At 38.4% G+C, this 14,924-nt stretch overlaps 1 protein-coding gene across 1 annotated transcript; it reads right to left on the bottom strand.

The window, feature by feature from the left end:
* Positions 1-1,565: 1,565 nt before the first annotated feature.
* LOC133785889 (protein FAR1-RELATED SEQUENCE 5-like) lies at positions 1,566-2,726 on the bottom strand. The gene has a single exon (XM_062225104.1). It carries the CDS (start codon positions 2,724-2,726, stop codon positions 1,566-1,568), a length of 1,161 nt encoding a protein of 386 aa, XP_062081088.1.
* Between the last annotated feature and the right edge of the window lie 12,198 nt (positions 2,727-14,924).

Raw genomic sequence — 14,924 nt, 5'->3', positions numbered from 1 at the left:
AGTTGGGTCATTTCAAAAATGAGGAGTATAAGGTTGACAGTGAGGATTCAGAATCAATAGTGAGGGGCAAAGAAGGTAAGGGAAAGTGGGCCTCAAAATTTAAGGGAGAGAGTGGTTTGAAAAAGGGAAGAAATTGGTGAGTGTGTGAATTTTTTTTTTATTATTTCATTATTTTTAAATATTAAGTTGTTATAACTTCATTATGCTATTTGTCACTGATTTTGGTAATCAATAATTGCAGATACTACAAGTGTCGTTTTTTGTGTGGTGCTGGTGGATTGGAGATGTAGTCATCCAATGTAAAGTTGAAGAAGATTAGCATCATGTTGACTGTCTGTTTTTTGGGTCATCAGTACTGTTATTTTGGGGTTATTAAAGAATCAATTTACCCTCGTTACCTTCTCAGATGAATTAATTTGTAATGGTTAGATTGTAAAGATGGTAAATTGGGTTAGATATTTTGGTGTATTAATATCTTAGTCTAGTTGCATTAGGATGTTGTTGACAGGGACATGAGAGGGTCATTGTCATTGCTTCATCTCCTATTTAAACCATATGAATTTTTGAGTTCTATTATGGGGTTTATGTTTTTAATGTGTAACCGAATTGGTCTATTTTGTACAAAAGTTATTGTTAATAGTAAGGCAGATACAATTCACCACTTTTTAGACTAGTGTGGAAATAAGCATCTATATTTTTATAAGGTTCCTCCCTCTTTGATTAACAGGAAATTGAAAATACATCAGCAATTACTATATTTCTACTCTATCGTATAAATGTCTAAAGTTTTTGGATTGGCTATTTTGTAAAAGTTGGCCAAATTTGAGTACGAAAATTTGGAATAATGTAAAGTTCATGCTAGTGTTAATAATAAGATGAGGTAGTTGTATTCTTAAATTATAAAAAAAAAAAAAGGCATGACATTTTACAAGGAACTTCTTTGATGACCATTCTCAGACCCCACACACTTACTACATTATTCTATATAATCCACCAAAACGGTTCTTCTTTCTCTGACATTACAAATCTATCAAGATAAGAAACCTATTATTAAGAGAATAAGGCCATTCGCAATAATTTGGCTCCGCCATTGATATTATGATACCAACGGGAGTGAGTAGATTTCAACACGTGTGTTTTTGCTTGCTGCTACACTATGTTTGTTAATGAATATTGGTAATTGTCATTTAAGTGGAAACAAAGTTTATTAAATATTTGTCATATAAAGTTTCATGTTTAAAATCCTTGTTTTCCATGGCAGTTAATTGAAATGACTTTTACAAATCATGAAAGTCATACAAAAAGGAGAAACTACAACAGAATAATATTAAGAAATGACTATAAACCAATACACCATCCATACATACATATGTGACAAAATTTGTAATAACCTATACATGTAGATGTGAATAATAACCCAAAAAAATTGATTAACTCAGTTCGTATACTTAAAACATGGTGCACGCAGAACAAGTAAGGAGGATTGGTGGACTACAAAATACTGGTTTGCTAACCTTCTCAAAACCTGCCAATAAGTTTAAATTTGTGACCAAGCACCATCATATTCATCCTCCGCTATATCTGACCAAACCACTGCCTTCAAAGTCATCCAAATTGTCATTCACATCACCCATTTCATTGTGGTCCCCCTCATCTTCGTTATTTTGTTCGTCATCTTCATCTTCAGTGGCATATATTTCGTTATCATCTTCTTCAGTGGCATATATTTCCTCCTCTTCGCTGTTGTTTTCAGATATTTCAGGCAGTAGATTGGCTTTTTGTTTTTTTCGTTTATGGTTTTTGTGAGTAGCCTTGTTGTGGCCCACTTGTTTGCATTCGGTGCATCGACGGAGTCGTGGTGGTCCATTTGGTCCTACCCTTGTTGTTCCTTTTGTTCGTGTGATAAGTGAATTTTTAACTTTCAGAGATGGAGTAACGGGTGTCTGGTTCTCGTTGCCATCAATTTCCAACAATTTCAATGCTGCAAGCATCTTTTTAATCTCCTCCTTGGCCTTTCTGTATCGCATCTCACTCGCGGATGCAACGGCTGCCAATTCATTGCAATCTTGTATCAGCTCTGTGAAGTGACGCTCTTTCGTTGGTAAATGGAACATCTCTGAACTAAATAGAGCATTAGAATGTACATGCAGAAAATCCATCTTCAGCCATCGTGTGGCAATAAGGGATTTTGGGATCTCAGTGATTTGCAAAAATTTCATGATAGCAAACATGTGGGAGCAGGGGATTCCACAACTAGTGAATAACATACACTCGCATATTAGATGTTTATCTGGTATCCGTTGTCTAACAAGCTTCCTATAACTCTTATCACCGTATTTTGCGAGTAGATAAACATTTTCATTTTCATTTTCGCCTCTTTCTTTTCTACTTACAGATAACTTTCCTCCCTTTTGAATTTGCTCTCTTATCTTCCAGTAGAGGTTCCTTGTGTACAAAGTTGCTACTTGTTTTTCAACCAAATCCATGTAAGTCTTGCCTAAATTCGGCATCATGTGGTTAGATTCATGATCATCTTTACGTTCTTTATGTCGCATCCATGACAAAGCCATGTCTAGTCTTCGAATGAAGTCATTTAACTTCATATTTGCCGGAACCTTTGTTTTAATAAAAGCGCTCATTCCTTCACACCTTTGTGTCATTCCCATATAGGCGAAAAAGTGTCCTCTAAGAAATGTCTCTGCCCATGTTTCTCTCTTCTCATACATGGAAGTCATAAATCCATTCTGATAGATGGAATAATGTTGTACACACTACGACCATTTTGCTTCAAATTGGGTCTCCATCATGTACTTCGACATTAATTTCTGGAAATCTCTGATAAAATTTGAATCTTTCACTGCTATACAGGCATTCCGGCTAATGTGTCAGCTACAAAGACGGTGAATAGTTCTTGGCATCAACTGATTTATAGCCATCTTCATGGCTGGACAACCATCCGTTATCACTGTTTTTGGAGCTTTTTCATTCATGCACTCCAAGAAAGACTGAAGCACCCACAAATAAGTCTGTTCCTTTTCATTATGCAAAATTGCATAAGCAAAAATGGTTGTCTTGAAGTGGTTGTTCACTCCTAACAAGATTAGTAACAGTTTTCCATATTGGTTGGTCTTATATGTCGTGTCAAAAGCTAATGCGTGGCCAAATTTTTCATAGTCTTTCCTACACTTCCCGTCTGCCCATATCATTGACTCTGGCCTTTTTTCTTGGTCGAAAGTGTACTTACAAAACAATTAGTCATCATTATTAGATTTATGCTCTAGGTATCCAATAGCTTTAGAAGCATCTAACTCAGCCAATTCCACTTTATCGTCTTCAGTGAACTTGTTGTAAAGGTCTTTAAGTAAAAAAAGGGAGTTTGTCATAACCACCATGTTGCAGAGCCATGAATGACATAATTTTACAAGTTTGAATACCTGATTTCCTCATACACCTTGCTTGTTCCAAGGTCCCATCTAGTACCTTCGTGTGGGATCTTAAGAATGCTATATGGTTATGTGATAGTAAAGGATGGGAATGATTATGAACAAACTTCTTCACTATCCATTTTCTAGTTGCTTTTACTTTGTTAACACGTAAAACCACTTTGCAATCCATCCTAGTAACTGCCTTAGGCTCACGTATCCTTGGCTGCATTTTACACCATTTCTCGTCCCTATGACCTTCGCATGAGCAAACTCAACTTCGTATCGTCATATCACCATCCCTGCTGGTTCTTCTTGTCCCCTTTCGAACACCAACTCCCATTATTCTTGCGTAGGTTGTGAAAAAAATTTCAGCAGCCCCAACATCATCAAATGTTTTGCCAACTAATTCTTGTCGAGTTATTTCAGCTGGATCCTTGACGATACCGAGACGTTCCAGAATTTTGTTGAAATTTTTGAAAGAAAACCTTGCTGAAATGTCCATTTCCTAATATTTCAATCTGAAAATTAATTCAAACATTACAATTTTACTTGTAAGCAGAGACATATATGATTTACGGAGGATCACTGGAAAAAACATGCATACTACATATGGAGTAGTATCTTACTTGTATGAAGCGTGAAATGGCCAACCTTTCCAAACCTTTGACTGCCTTCCCACAGCCTGTGACTGCCTTCCCACGTATCCCAGACAAAAATATTTTAACCAATGTCCCTTGATTATAGAAGAGGCAGAGACATCTAATAGTTAGTCATGATTTTTGTATTAAAAAACGATGTCAAAATGAAAGAATGTATTTTTTAAAGCAACTTACAGTTTCTTTGATACTAGTTCTTCACACACACAGATTTAGTATAAAACTTCAGTTTTGTTGAATAAACTGAATAAATGGTGGATTGAACGTTTTTTTTATATCCCCAACAAAAATTTAAAAAATTTCTTCCCACCATTTTTTAAGTCAAATCATGTCTCCACTTAAATCTTTATTATATGGTCAACTCTGGTCAACTTGCAGGGACAGTAGCTAAAGGTTACTCATTACGAGCACAGTGATAGGCAGTAAAAAATTATTTTTATTGAACTGCATCGTTTCATTTGATTTATTTAATCAGTTATGCTCTCACACACTATCATGTTTTTGGGAATAAACAAAATAGTAGCAATATTGTTTTCTTAATAATATTATTGATCTGATAGTTTGCATAAAATGTTGTCAGTAACCAATTTAATATGATTTACACACAGTTAGTAATACCAAGTGGTCCGATCTTTGAAGATATGGTGGTTGAAAAGCAGTCATGAATATGTAGATATGACGTTCTGACAGGGACTGCTTTGTACGACTTCATACTCAAGTGTAATATTGAATATACTACTAAAAGCACTCACACTGACAGGGAAGTGATTCAATCCCTCACCTCAATTTGAAGTTTGTGATCCTTCGCAAGGGACAAAGACTGTTTCACTGTAGCTATTATTTGTTTGTTATGTTAGTTACCCATAGTAGCCGGTTTGCAAACCGGGAAGAAACTGTTCGTAGGTGTACAAATAAATTTATATTGTTTTTTTATTATTATTTTGTTTACCCAATATTCCACTGGTAATTGGATGGGCAATAGTGTAAATTTACATTTTTTGGGGAATGTATTTTTTGATCTGGGATGTGTATTCAAAATCAGTGATATGTGTATTCAGAATGAGAGTTGTTATAATTTGAAATAGCCTTAGGGTTGATGATATTGACTTAGTCGATTTGGAGGGGGTTCAACTCCCCATTCTCCTTGGTGTGAGCGGCATGCACAAATATGCCTCCACTTATAGTCTGCACTCCATTTAGTATAATACTAGCTTGATCTAGAAGCTGACGAAGCTTGAAGATTATGGTGCGGACATCTGGTGTAGAGCATCGCAGCTTCTCCGACTTAGTGGACACATTACGCCTTAGGAATTTAAGCTTTAGGAGCTCATTTCCACTCCGAGGAGATTTTTTTTTAGTGGACTTACTGGCACCTGAAGACTGAGGTGAATTTTGTTCTTTCTTCAGAAGTGTAAGGGGTTTGGGTGATATTGGAAGTTTGGTGGATTTCAAAGAAGATGGTGTGATAGGGGAGGGTGAGCTCTCTAACGTCCTATATGGCGGATAGAGTGTTGGATATTGATTTGGTAAAAGATCTTCAGAATCAGATGCTTCTTGCTTGATGGAGAAAAGGACACGTGATGGGGAGTCCATTTTGTGTGGTGTATGAGTTGAACAAGTGTTGATGTGGATGATTAGGCAATGGAAAGGATAGTTGCATTTTATAGTGGTTGTTTCTATCATGGTTGGAAAAGTACTATTCAGAAAAATTCCCACGTGTAAGGTGAATATAGGTTTTTTTGTAAGGTGAAAAGTACTTTGTGGTAATATCAGAAGTTACACAAAGTGATTTTCTGATAATCAATCAGAATTAATAACCCTTACAGGTGTCGTATGTTGCATCAAATTTAATCATTGATTTTAGTAATTCCTTATAGTGATAAATAAGTGTCGGACTACTATTCAATTTATTATTCAAAAGATAAAAAGTTATCAACACTACTACAAAAATGGAATTTCCCGACAGTTTTTAACTGTCGCTATTGAGCAATGACGACAGTCGACTAACTGTCGTATTTGCCTATGCCGGCGTAGGGTAGCTACGCCGACAGTTAATAAGTGTCGTCGTTGCTGGCTACGCCGACAGTTAATACGTGTCGCCGTTGCTGGCTACGCCGACAGTTAATACGTGTCGCCGTTGCTGGCTACGCTGACAGTTAATACGTGTCGCCGTTGCTGGCAACGCCGACAGTTAATACGTGTCGCCGTTACTGGCAATGCCGACAGTTAATAGGTGTCGTCATTGCTAGCAACGCCGACAGTTAATAGGTGTCGCCATAACAGTGAATTTATATATATATATAATAATTTTTCGATATATATTTTTTAAAACTTTTAATTATATTTTTAACAAATGAAGTTTGATATAAATTTAAATAAAAAAATTACTCAAATAATTAATTATTATTACCATAATTTGTAAAAAAAAAAAATTATATTTATCATAATAAAAATTCATATACATACAACATTTATTCATAAAATTGAAATGTAAATAATACATCAAATCCCCATGAGACTAAATAAGTCTCAATGAAAATTCATTATAATTCTCAATAAAAATTCATTATTCTCGATGTAAATAATACATCAAATCCTCACTGTACATAATTCTTACAAGCAAGAAAGAAAATAATACCCAACAACTTGAAGAAGAATTTCGTGTTGCCTTGGTTCTTTTATATAATTGTCTTGGTTCTCTTAAATATCCAAGTAGAGTTTTAGCCTACAATACAGAATAAACATCATTAAAGTTAAACCAAAACTAAAATAAATTGAGAACTTGAGGTTGCAGAATAAATAAAAAGGATGATTGTGGTTTTCAGTCACAAATAATTTATATAAAAGTTGTATTTTTCTTATCAAATTGGATAGCCTCATGGCTTAAGTAGTCAGTCTTAATTCTTTAAACTAAGGAATGCATACCTGTCAGTCTCAATTTAGTCTCAATTTAAAAGTGCTCAAGCTAGTTAGTTTATGAAATCACAGACATTAATAAACCAAATTACCAATCATTCATAGCACATTAGCAAATATACAATAAACATCGAGAAATTAATATACATATATACACATATAAAGACATGCACTGTGTAGGTAATATGCATAAGATTCTAAGTCCATAGTACTTAGCAAGAAAAGAAAAGATAATATAGTTATAAATAAGAGCACCAAGAACATAAATATAATAGATCATTAATATATAAATATTTTTATATTCATTTATTATTCAATAAGTTGTGTTGGTTTAGTGTTAGAGTCTCTAACTTGATTTGGAAGGGTGGGGGTTCGAAACTGGCTGACACTATTATATATTATTTTTAAAAAATCAAAATTTTAAATATTATATGTGTATTATTTAATATCCTTAAAAAAAATTTGATAAATTATTCAAATAAATTTTTTTAACTAAAACTTTAGTATTATAATTTAGTAATTAATATTTTTTTATAAAATTATATTATAGTATTTTTACTCTTAATATCATAATTAATTTAAAATTTGATATAAAAATTATTATAAATACAAAAGTTAATAATATGAAAAATTTATATAAAAAAAACTAGTTTTAAAAGATTTTAATAAATACATATTTACATAATTTAGTTTATTTTTTAAATTTTATTATACATTAATTATAATTTTTTATTTGAATTTAGGCGACATTTTAGTAATTAATATTTTTTATAAAATTAAATTATAGTATTGTTACTCTTAATATTATAATTAATTTAAAATTTGATATAAAAATTATTATAAATACAAAAGTTAATAATATGAAAAATTTAGAAACAAAAAAAAAATCTAGTTTTAAAAGATTTTAATAAATACATATTTACATAATTTAGTTTATCTTAAAGAAAATAGTTTCGAACTCTTAAAGAAATAGGAACCTAAACCTATTTCGAAATCGAGGCTGGAATATCTTAAAGAAAATAGTTTCGAACTCTTAACCTTGGAGCGAAAACCGAGGATGAGAAAAAGTGACTAAACAAAAAAGATATAACCAAATCATCCACATTACATACCATATAAGTACTTTTGGGTTCATGGTTGAAGTAATATCCGGCTTTGAAGAATAACGAGGTCGGAAGCGGATAAGTTGAACAAACTATGCATGAACGCATTGAGCTTCGAACTTAAATCCACAATATGTTTGTAAGATAAATAAACATAAATGATTCATCCATAAAAAAATGTGCCAAATATTTCAAGCCAAGAAATGTAAAGCATATATAAGTAATATTTAAAGAAATTGTATCAGCCCCGAGGGCATAAATTAAAATAATTACAGAAATAAGGGGACACAGCCCCAATAGATGGTTTCCCCGAGATCAGATCTAAGAAAGAGGAGTCTCCTTGGCCTTCTCAGCATCTACAGCACCGGATTCCTTAGGACGAATAGCATGGCTATCCTCCTAGGCTCCCTCTGAGACGGCATCCCGAGCAGCATTCTCCTTCTCGAGCTGCTCAGCCTCTTCCTTCTCGAGCCGAGCATTCCACCTGTCGAGAAATGCCGCCTCGTGAGGACCTAAGAAGCTGGTGTCCAGATCTTCATTGTAGGCCCACATTCGGTACATGGCCGAGTCAACCGCTTGCTCCTTCTTCTCTTTGTACTCAGCAAGGAGACAAGCTTTTACATCCTCCATTATGTCAAAGGTGGCAGCCTTTTCCTCTTCAAGCTTCTTGTTGGTCTCCTGAAGCTGGGTGATCTCCTTCTTATGCTCCTCAAGCTCAGCTTTCAGCTTCCCGAGCTCGGTGGCCTTGTCCTCACGTTCCTTGGCTCCTGCCTCAAGCTTCGCATTCACTGCCTTCAGATCGTCGCATGCTTTGAGCTGGAGATCCTTCGCCTCCTGAGCATGAGACTTGCTCGAGTGGATCTCATTGTTCAGCTTATAGTTGAGCTGGGCAGTGAAGGCAAGAGCCTGAAAAAGGAAAAAACCACCATTAGCTCCAGGTCAGTGTGATTATAAGCAGAAAAGGAAGGACTATAGAAGGATACTCACCGCGGCAGTATGCTCGATACTCTTCTCATAGAGAGCAGTGCAGTCTCGGGTGTCATTTAAGCACTGCCATTGGGGAGCTTCGAGGCTGCCATAGCTCTAGCCGATCCGGGACATAACATCCGAGATCAGCGTAGATCCATGGGACCCAGCGGCATTATCGACCACATATGCATCCATGTGGGTGGAAATTGATAGCTTCTGAGCTCGAGAAGCAGAAGGCCTTCTGGAAGGCGGAGCTAAGGATGGCTGAACCACCACAGGAGGTTGGGACTCAACCATAGCGGAGGGACCGACCAGCGAAGTCGGCGCCGCAGCCAAGGCGATGACCTGCGAGGACGGCGCCATTGTGGATGCGACGGCCTGAGAAGTCGCCGCGGCGATGGAGCTCGAAGCCGGTGGAGCAGAAGGAGGGGTTTTCTTGGACCTCTTGGGACCTTTACCCGGCCGGTCGAACTTCAGCGACCCCACTCTGGGACGCTTGCTCCTCTTGGCGCCAGCACCATCGATGATGTTGTCGAGGTCGGAGTCCATCTTGCCTGCACAAGTCACAACACAGAATGAGTTAATAAAAGAGAAGCATACAAGTTTTTTCAGTATCACAGACATATAAAGTGATGATAGAAGAAACCTAACTGGAACTCTCCCCCGAGCTCGAACTTGGGGACCATGAAATTCCCCCGTCTTCGGAGGAGGCGGGGGGAGTGCCTTCCCTATATGTGGGCGATAACCTCGAAAGGTCTCTATAATCGTTGGTCCCATACTGAACGGCTATCCCGTTCCACATCTCATCTGTGGTGTACATGGTGTCGTATTTCCCGAGCCCACTATCGAACCTATGGACACAGTCATCTACCCAACTCCATATGTAGAAGTGGTATCTATCCTGTGGGCACGAGACTAACCTATTGGGCCTGTGTTTTAGTAAAGTGGGGGACCACATTCTCGAGGTAGGAAGGACTTTACCTTCATCCGAATCTGAGCTCGAGGCTTCATCATTAGCCTCATTCCCCGACTGCGGACTCCTCAGGCGAACTGGAAGAGGTGGCCTCGTTTCTCTCCTCGGAGGAAGGGCGCCTGTGGGCAGGGGCACATGCTCCCAGTGTTCATATTATATATTGGACCACTCAAAGGTGGACTGGCCCTCCTCCAAAAGTCTGCACTTTCAGAGCTTATCCTCGTGTAAAAGGTATAGGAGAGACCTCCTGCCACGGGGGAGTTAGAGCACGGTCTCTCTATGCTCCTTCATTGTATCGTCAGGAGTGGGACGCTGAAAATTGGCTGAAAGACAACATATTTTTACTAAGTACGGATCTAAGAGCTAAAGCCACGAGCACGGAAATAAAGATAACAAGAATACTTACGAATCCGCCTGAACGAATAGTGTCGAGACGGGGACAGACCGTCTGTCCAGAAGAAGGCCCTTTTGAAATCGGGCGGATGATTGGGAAGATCTTCAAAGACCTTCTTCTCCTTGGGATAGCTCGAGAGGTAATAGAAGCCATCCCCTCCCCGAGCTCGGGAGGGGTTACTTTTCAGACAAAAGAGATACAAGATCTCTTGAGGCGAAGGTCCTTCCCACCCCATCTCGTGGTATAAGGACCTCAGGGCAGACAGTACCCTGTAAGAGTTGGTGTTGAGTTGGAACGGGGCCAACCCAACGAAATCCGCGAAGTCCTTGAAAAAAGACTTCAAGGGCAACAGAGCTCCTGCCCTCATGTGTTCCTTGCTCCAGGCCGCGTATTTCACACTGGCGTCGCGGCCCCCAGGGGCGAAGCAGCTTCGTTCATGATCGACCGGAGCTCGACACTTCAAGGAGCCTGACAGGCTAAGGCCGTGGAAAGCCAGGATGTCAGTTATCTGACTAGTTGTGGTAACCGAGCTCCAGTAGTGTTCGGCCTCAAACATTTCTCTCCTCGGCTGTGAGGAAGAAGGTTCCCCCATTAGTGAAAATTTGAGCTCTCCTGGATGGTATGCGACGGTAACCTTTAATGCAGGATCGAGAGGAATCGGCCTAGGTCCTGAATTGGATTCCGGATAGAGGGCCTCCCGAAGAACTCTCCTGTTCCCCTCTATGACCTCGTCTATCTGGCGGCGGTAGTGAGCTCGAATGTCCTCTTGCTCGCGCGCAAGCTCATATTCTCTTATCCGACGTTGATTCCGGGCGAACAGCGATTCTGGGCTCGGAGATTTTGGCTCGTAAGGGATTGCCAGCAACGACCCCCACCGTCTTTCCAGATTCTGCGACATCTAGCGAGAAAGAAAAAATGGTGAGGGCCATGCATGCAAGAGTTCCGAGCTCGAACTTACGAGCTCGGGGTTAAGGAGCAAAACAAGCTAAATATTAAGACCCTTATTGAAGAGTCAGGGCGTGCGTTCCACGGGAAAGGAAGGAGAGTGGAAATTTTTTTGAAAATCCCGAAAATCAAGGGAAAAGAGAGTGGCGGTTAACCAGGAAGGGTAGCCTTGGGTTTCGTGCATTTATCAAGGCCCATGTTTTTTGCCCGAAACTTAGTGTACAAGAAACGTCGCCTAAAAAATTTCAAAACCCAGAAAATAGGAACCTCACTCAAATATGAAAACTGGGTATAAGCCAGTGATGCAAATCCAGTATGGAAGTCTAAAAAAGCATAAGAGCCTATCGGATCAAAACCTCCTATCATATTATGCTAAGGATGTAAACTAGTACATACACATACACAGCAAGAACAATATGAACAAAAAACTGGCAAAATGGAAAACAAAGATTGCATACTTACACAATAATGGCGATTGCAGAGAGATTGTCGATTGAAGAAGAGGTTGCAAATAAGAACTCATGGACTCGAACAGACCAGGGTTTCTTTGTTTCTTTGGCCGAGAAAACATGCACATAATAGAAAGTTTATAAAGGGGTCTCTGGTTTCGTTTTTTCTTCTTTTCTTGCTTTTGGTGAACGAAGGTAAAAATGAAGACGAAGACCGGGGTCTCGTATATATAGATGGAAAAAGGGGGATTAATCCGGGGCGTTGAGTGAAATCCTTGCTAAATCAGACGGATGGGAATCAATGACAAGATGGCGCCGAAAAGGTGGCAGACGGATGATCGTGGGCATGTTTCCAAGGTACTCAAGTACCAAAAATGAGCAATACCCAGCAGACACATGTCCATTTTCAAAAAGTGTGACGGTACAGTTCTCAAAGAAAGTAGTTCAAAAGTTTCCTTCTCTTAGGACTCGAACAAATACTTTTGAGGGGGCAAGATGTTACACCCAGATTTCGAGCTATGTTAAATATGATCTCAAAAGTTGGATTCGCAAACAAGTGGACTCATAAGGTTGGAAATATGCTCCAGGATTAAATATCGAGCCTGCAGGACATAGACAACCTCGAATATGGTGACCTCGGAGTGTTCATGATCTCGAAAGGCAGCTCCGGGGAAGCATTCATCTTCAGGGATGACCTCGGATCAGGGGTCCCGAGCTCGACGCACATACGACCTCGAAAGTCGTGTGACCTCGGGAGATATCTCTAGCTCGAAAGATGACAGGAAACCTGGGAGGCTAAAGCCTTAGAGATACGTGATGACTACCTTGAATATCTATAAGTGTTGTAAATACGAGATGTAATCCTCATTTATTATTGTAAATCCCCTAGAATCGTGGGATATTATTTGGTCAGTTATACGTCCCCTGGTCTTCAGGGGACGTTTCCTTTTATATCTGATTATAGGCATTTAAAGTCATTTATTTGATTTACACAAAAAGAGTAACTACCCAAAATATGTGGGATAGTATTCTTCGATCTTCTCTATAAATAGAGAGGCCATGCACCATTGTAAAGGACCGAAATTCTGATCCTTGAGAGAAAACTCTGAAGAATTCATGCTGAAGAATTCTCAGAGATAATCTTGAGTATTAATAACAGAGACTCGTGGACTAGGCAGATTTAACTGCTGAACCACGTAAAAATCGTGTGTTTGTATTGTCTTATTTCAATTGGCCATTATCAGTTATTGTTTATGTGCTCTTCTTTCATTGTTTGACGAAAAACGGCGCCAACATGTCGGCATTGGTCTTGAATTAACTGTCGGCGTTGGGGTCAACAACGACACATTTTAACTGTCGGCATTGGTCTCGAATTAACTATCGGCGTTGGGGTCAATAGCGACACATTTTAACTGTCGGCATTAGTCTCAAATTAACTGTCGGCGTTGGGGTCAATAGCGACAGTCAAAAGCAACAGTGACAGTTATTAGCTGTCGACGTTGGTCTCTATGCCTACAGTTTTTAACTGTCGGCGTAGAGTCCCGCTAAGCAATTACGACAGTCAACAGAGTTGACTGTCGTTGTTGGGTGTCGGGAAAGCCCAGTTTTGTAGTAGTGCAAATAATGGGCTTTTGATTTTTAACTCATAATTCAATAACATAAAGTAGACATCTATCTCCAAAAATTGACAAAGTTTGCATTGTCATTGGAGTTGTAGACATCTGTCTCCAAAAATTGACAAAGATGCGGTTATGATGAAGATCTATTTTTGGTGTTTTGAGCACATCAATTAATTTCTTCTACTGGAAGAAATTAAACTATTATTCAACCACAATCAGTAGCAAGTAAATTGGGCTGACTTTGACCATACAAAATTTTATTGCAACAAATTAAATAAGCCCATTCAAAGTTTCATTATATTTCCTCTTAACATTTTATTTTACTTGGAAAATCAAGTGGTAAATAGGATCGCCAATTGATTATGTTATTTGTTGTAATTCAACTCACCCCTTGTACTACCCTTTTACTGTTCTGGTTAATATAAATATTAATATGGGTTCATGACATTTTAATCAAAATTATTAAAGGGTTAATCAATGGCCAAAGTCTGATAAACGCTGCTTCAATGACCAGTTTTCGTATATCCATCCAAAATGATCAAACAAACATACTCAGAATTGATGTAGATGCCCATTAACCTTAATAAACGGGAACCACAATACTAAAATAAAAACTTAAGCCATTATCTATAGCATAATCAGGTTTTTGCTTACAAGGCATAATTAGTACTATAGGGGGCATGTCCAAAACACTTTGTGAAATAGTTCCAGCCAAAAGTCGTGTCTACTAACATAAACCATCAAAAATATTGGGTCTGTTCCGTAACCCCAAACAGGTTCAAACTCGACCAAAATATAGTACTTAATCCTTAAAATTGAGGATACTCCCAAAGATAATACATATCTATTTATCATTACCGTTGTTGATTCCAGGAGATGGACGTGTTGTGGGTGGAGTAGGTTTGGGACCAGCACCATCGAAGTAGGCAGCCATCTGAGAACACAGGCGAGCTATTTTGTCATTGCACTCCACTTGCCTGGTTTCAATGTCATCGAGTTTGCTCATGGTATAGTGTTGGAAGACTTGTGGATCTATCACCATCAATGGCGGCGACGATGGTTGGGCCTCGTCAGATGCATATGCGAAACCACCGAAGTCGGTGTAGTCTGCATAGAAGCACCCATCGCGCTTATGTCCATTGGCTTCAAAGAGATTCCTCATAACGCCTAGGGTTAATAAACTAGGACAACATTTTTTTATGTACCATCTCCACTAATGGTTGTATTAACAACATTAATAGATTATATTCATCATCTGATTTGAAATAAAAACTATGTTGAACAAACTAAAGTACAATCTCATACTATATTGGGCTGATTACAAAAAATTAAAAATTATAAAGTTAAGAATGGGTAGAAAATGAATACCTTCCTTCCCGTTCCCTTCGTGGAACGATCCCCTACATTGGCACTTTTTGTTGCCTCCCATTCTTTGTTGTTCGTCTGCATCGCTGGTGTCAGAAGACGGTTCATGC

The sequence above is a fragment of the Humulus lupulus genome, chromosome 6 (assembly GCF_963169125.1).
Source record: "Humulus lupulus chromosome 6, drHumLupu1.1, whole genome shotgun sequence".
Classification (NCBI taxonomy): Eukaryota; Viridiplantae; Streptophyta; class Magnoliopsida; order Rosales; family Cannabaceae; genus Humulus; species Humulus lupulus.
The sequence above is the reverse complement of the archived record's forward strand: the minus strand, read 5'-3'. Positions and strand labels throughout refer to the sequence as shown.

Bases quoted from the DNA above. Each gene is read 5' to 3' on its own strand.
- LOC133785889 (XM_062225104.1), bottom strand. From the start codon at position 2,726: ATGTATGAGAAGAGAGAAACATGGGCAGAGACATTTCTTAGAGGACAC.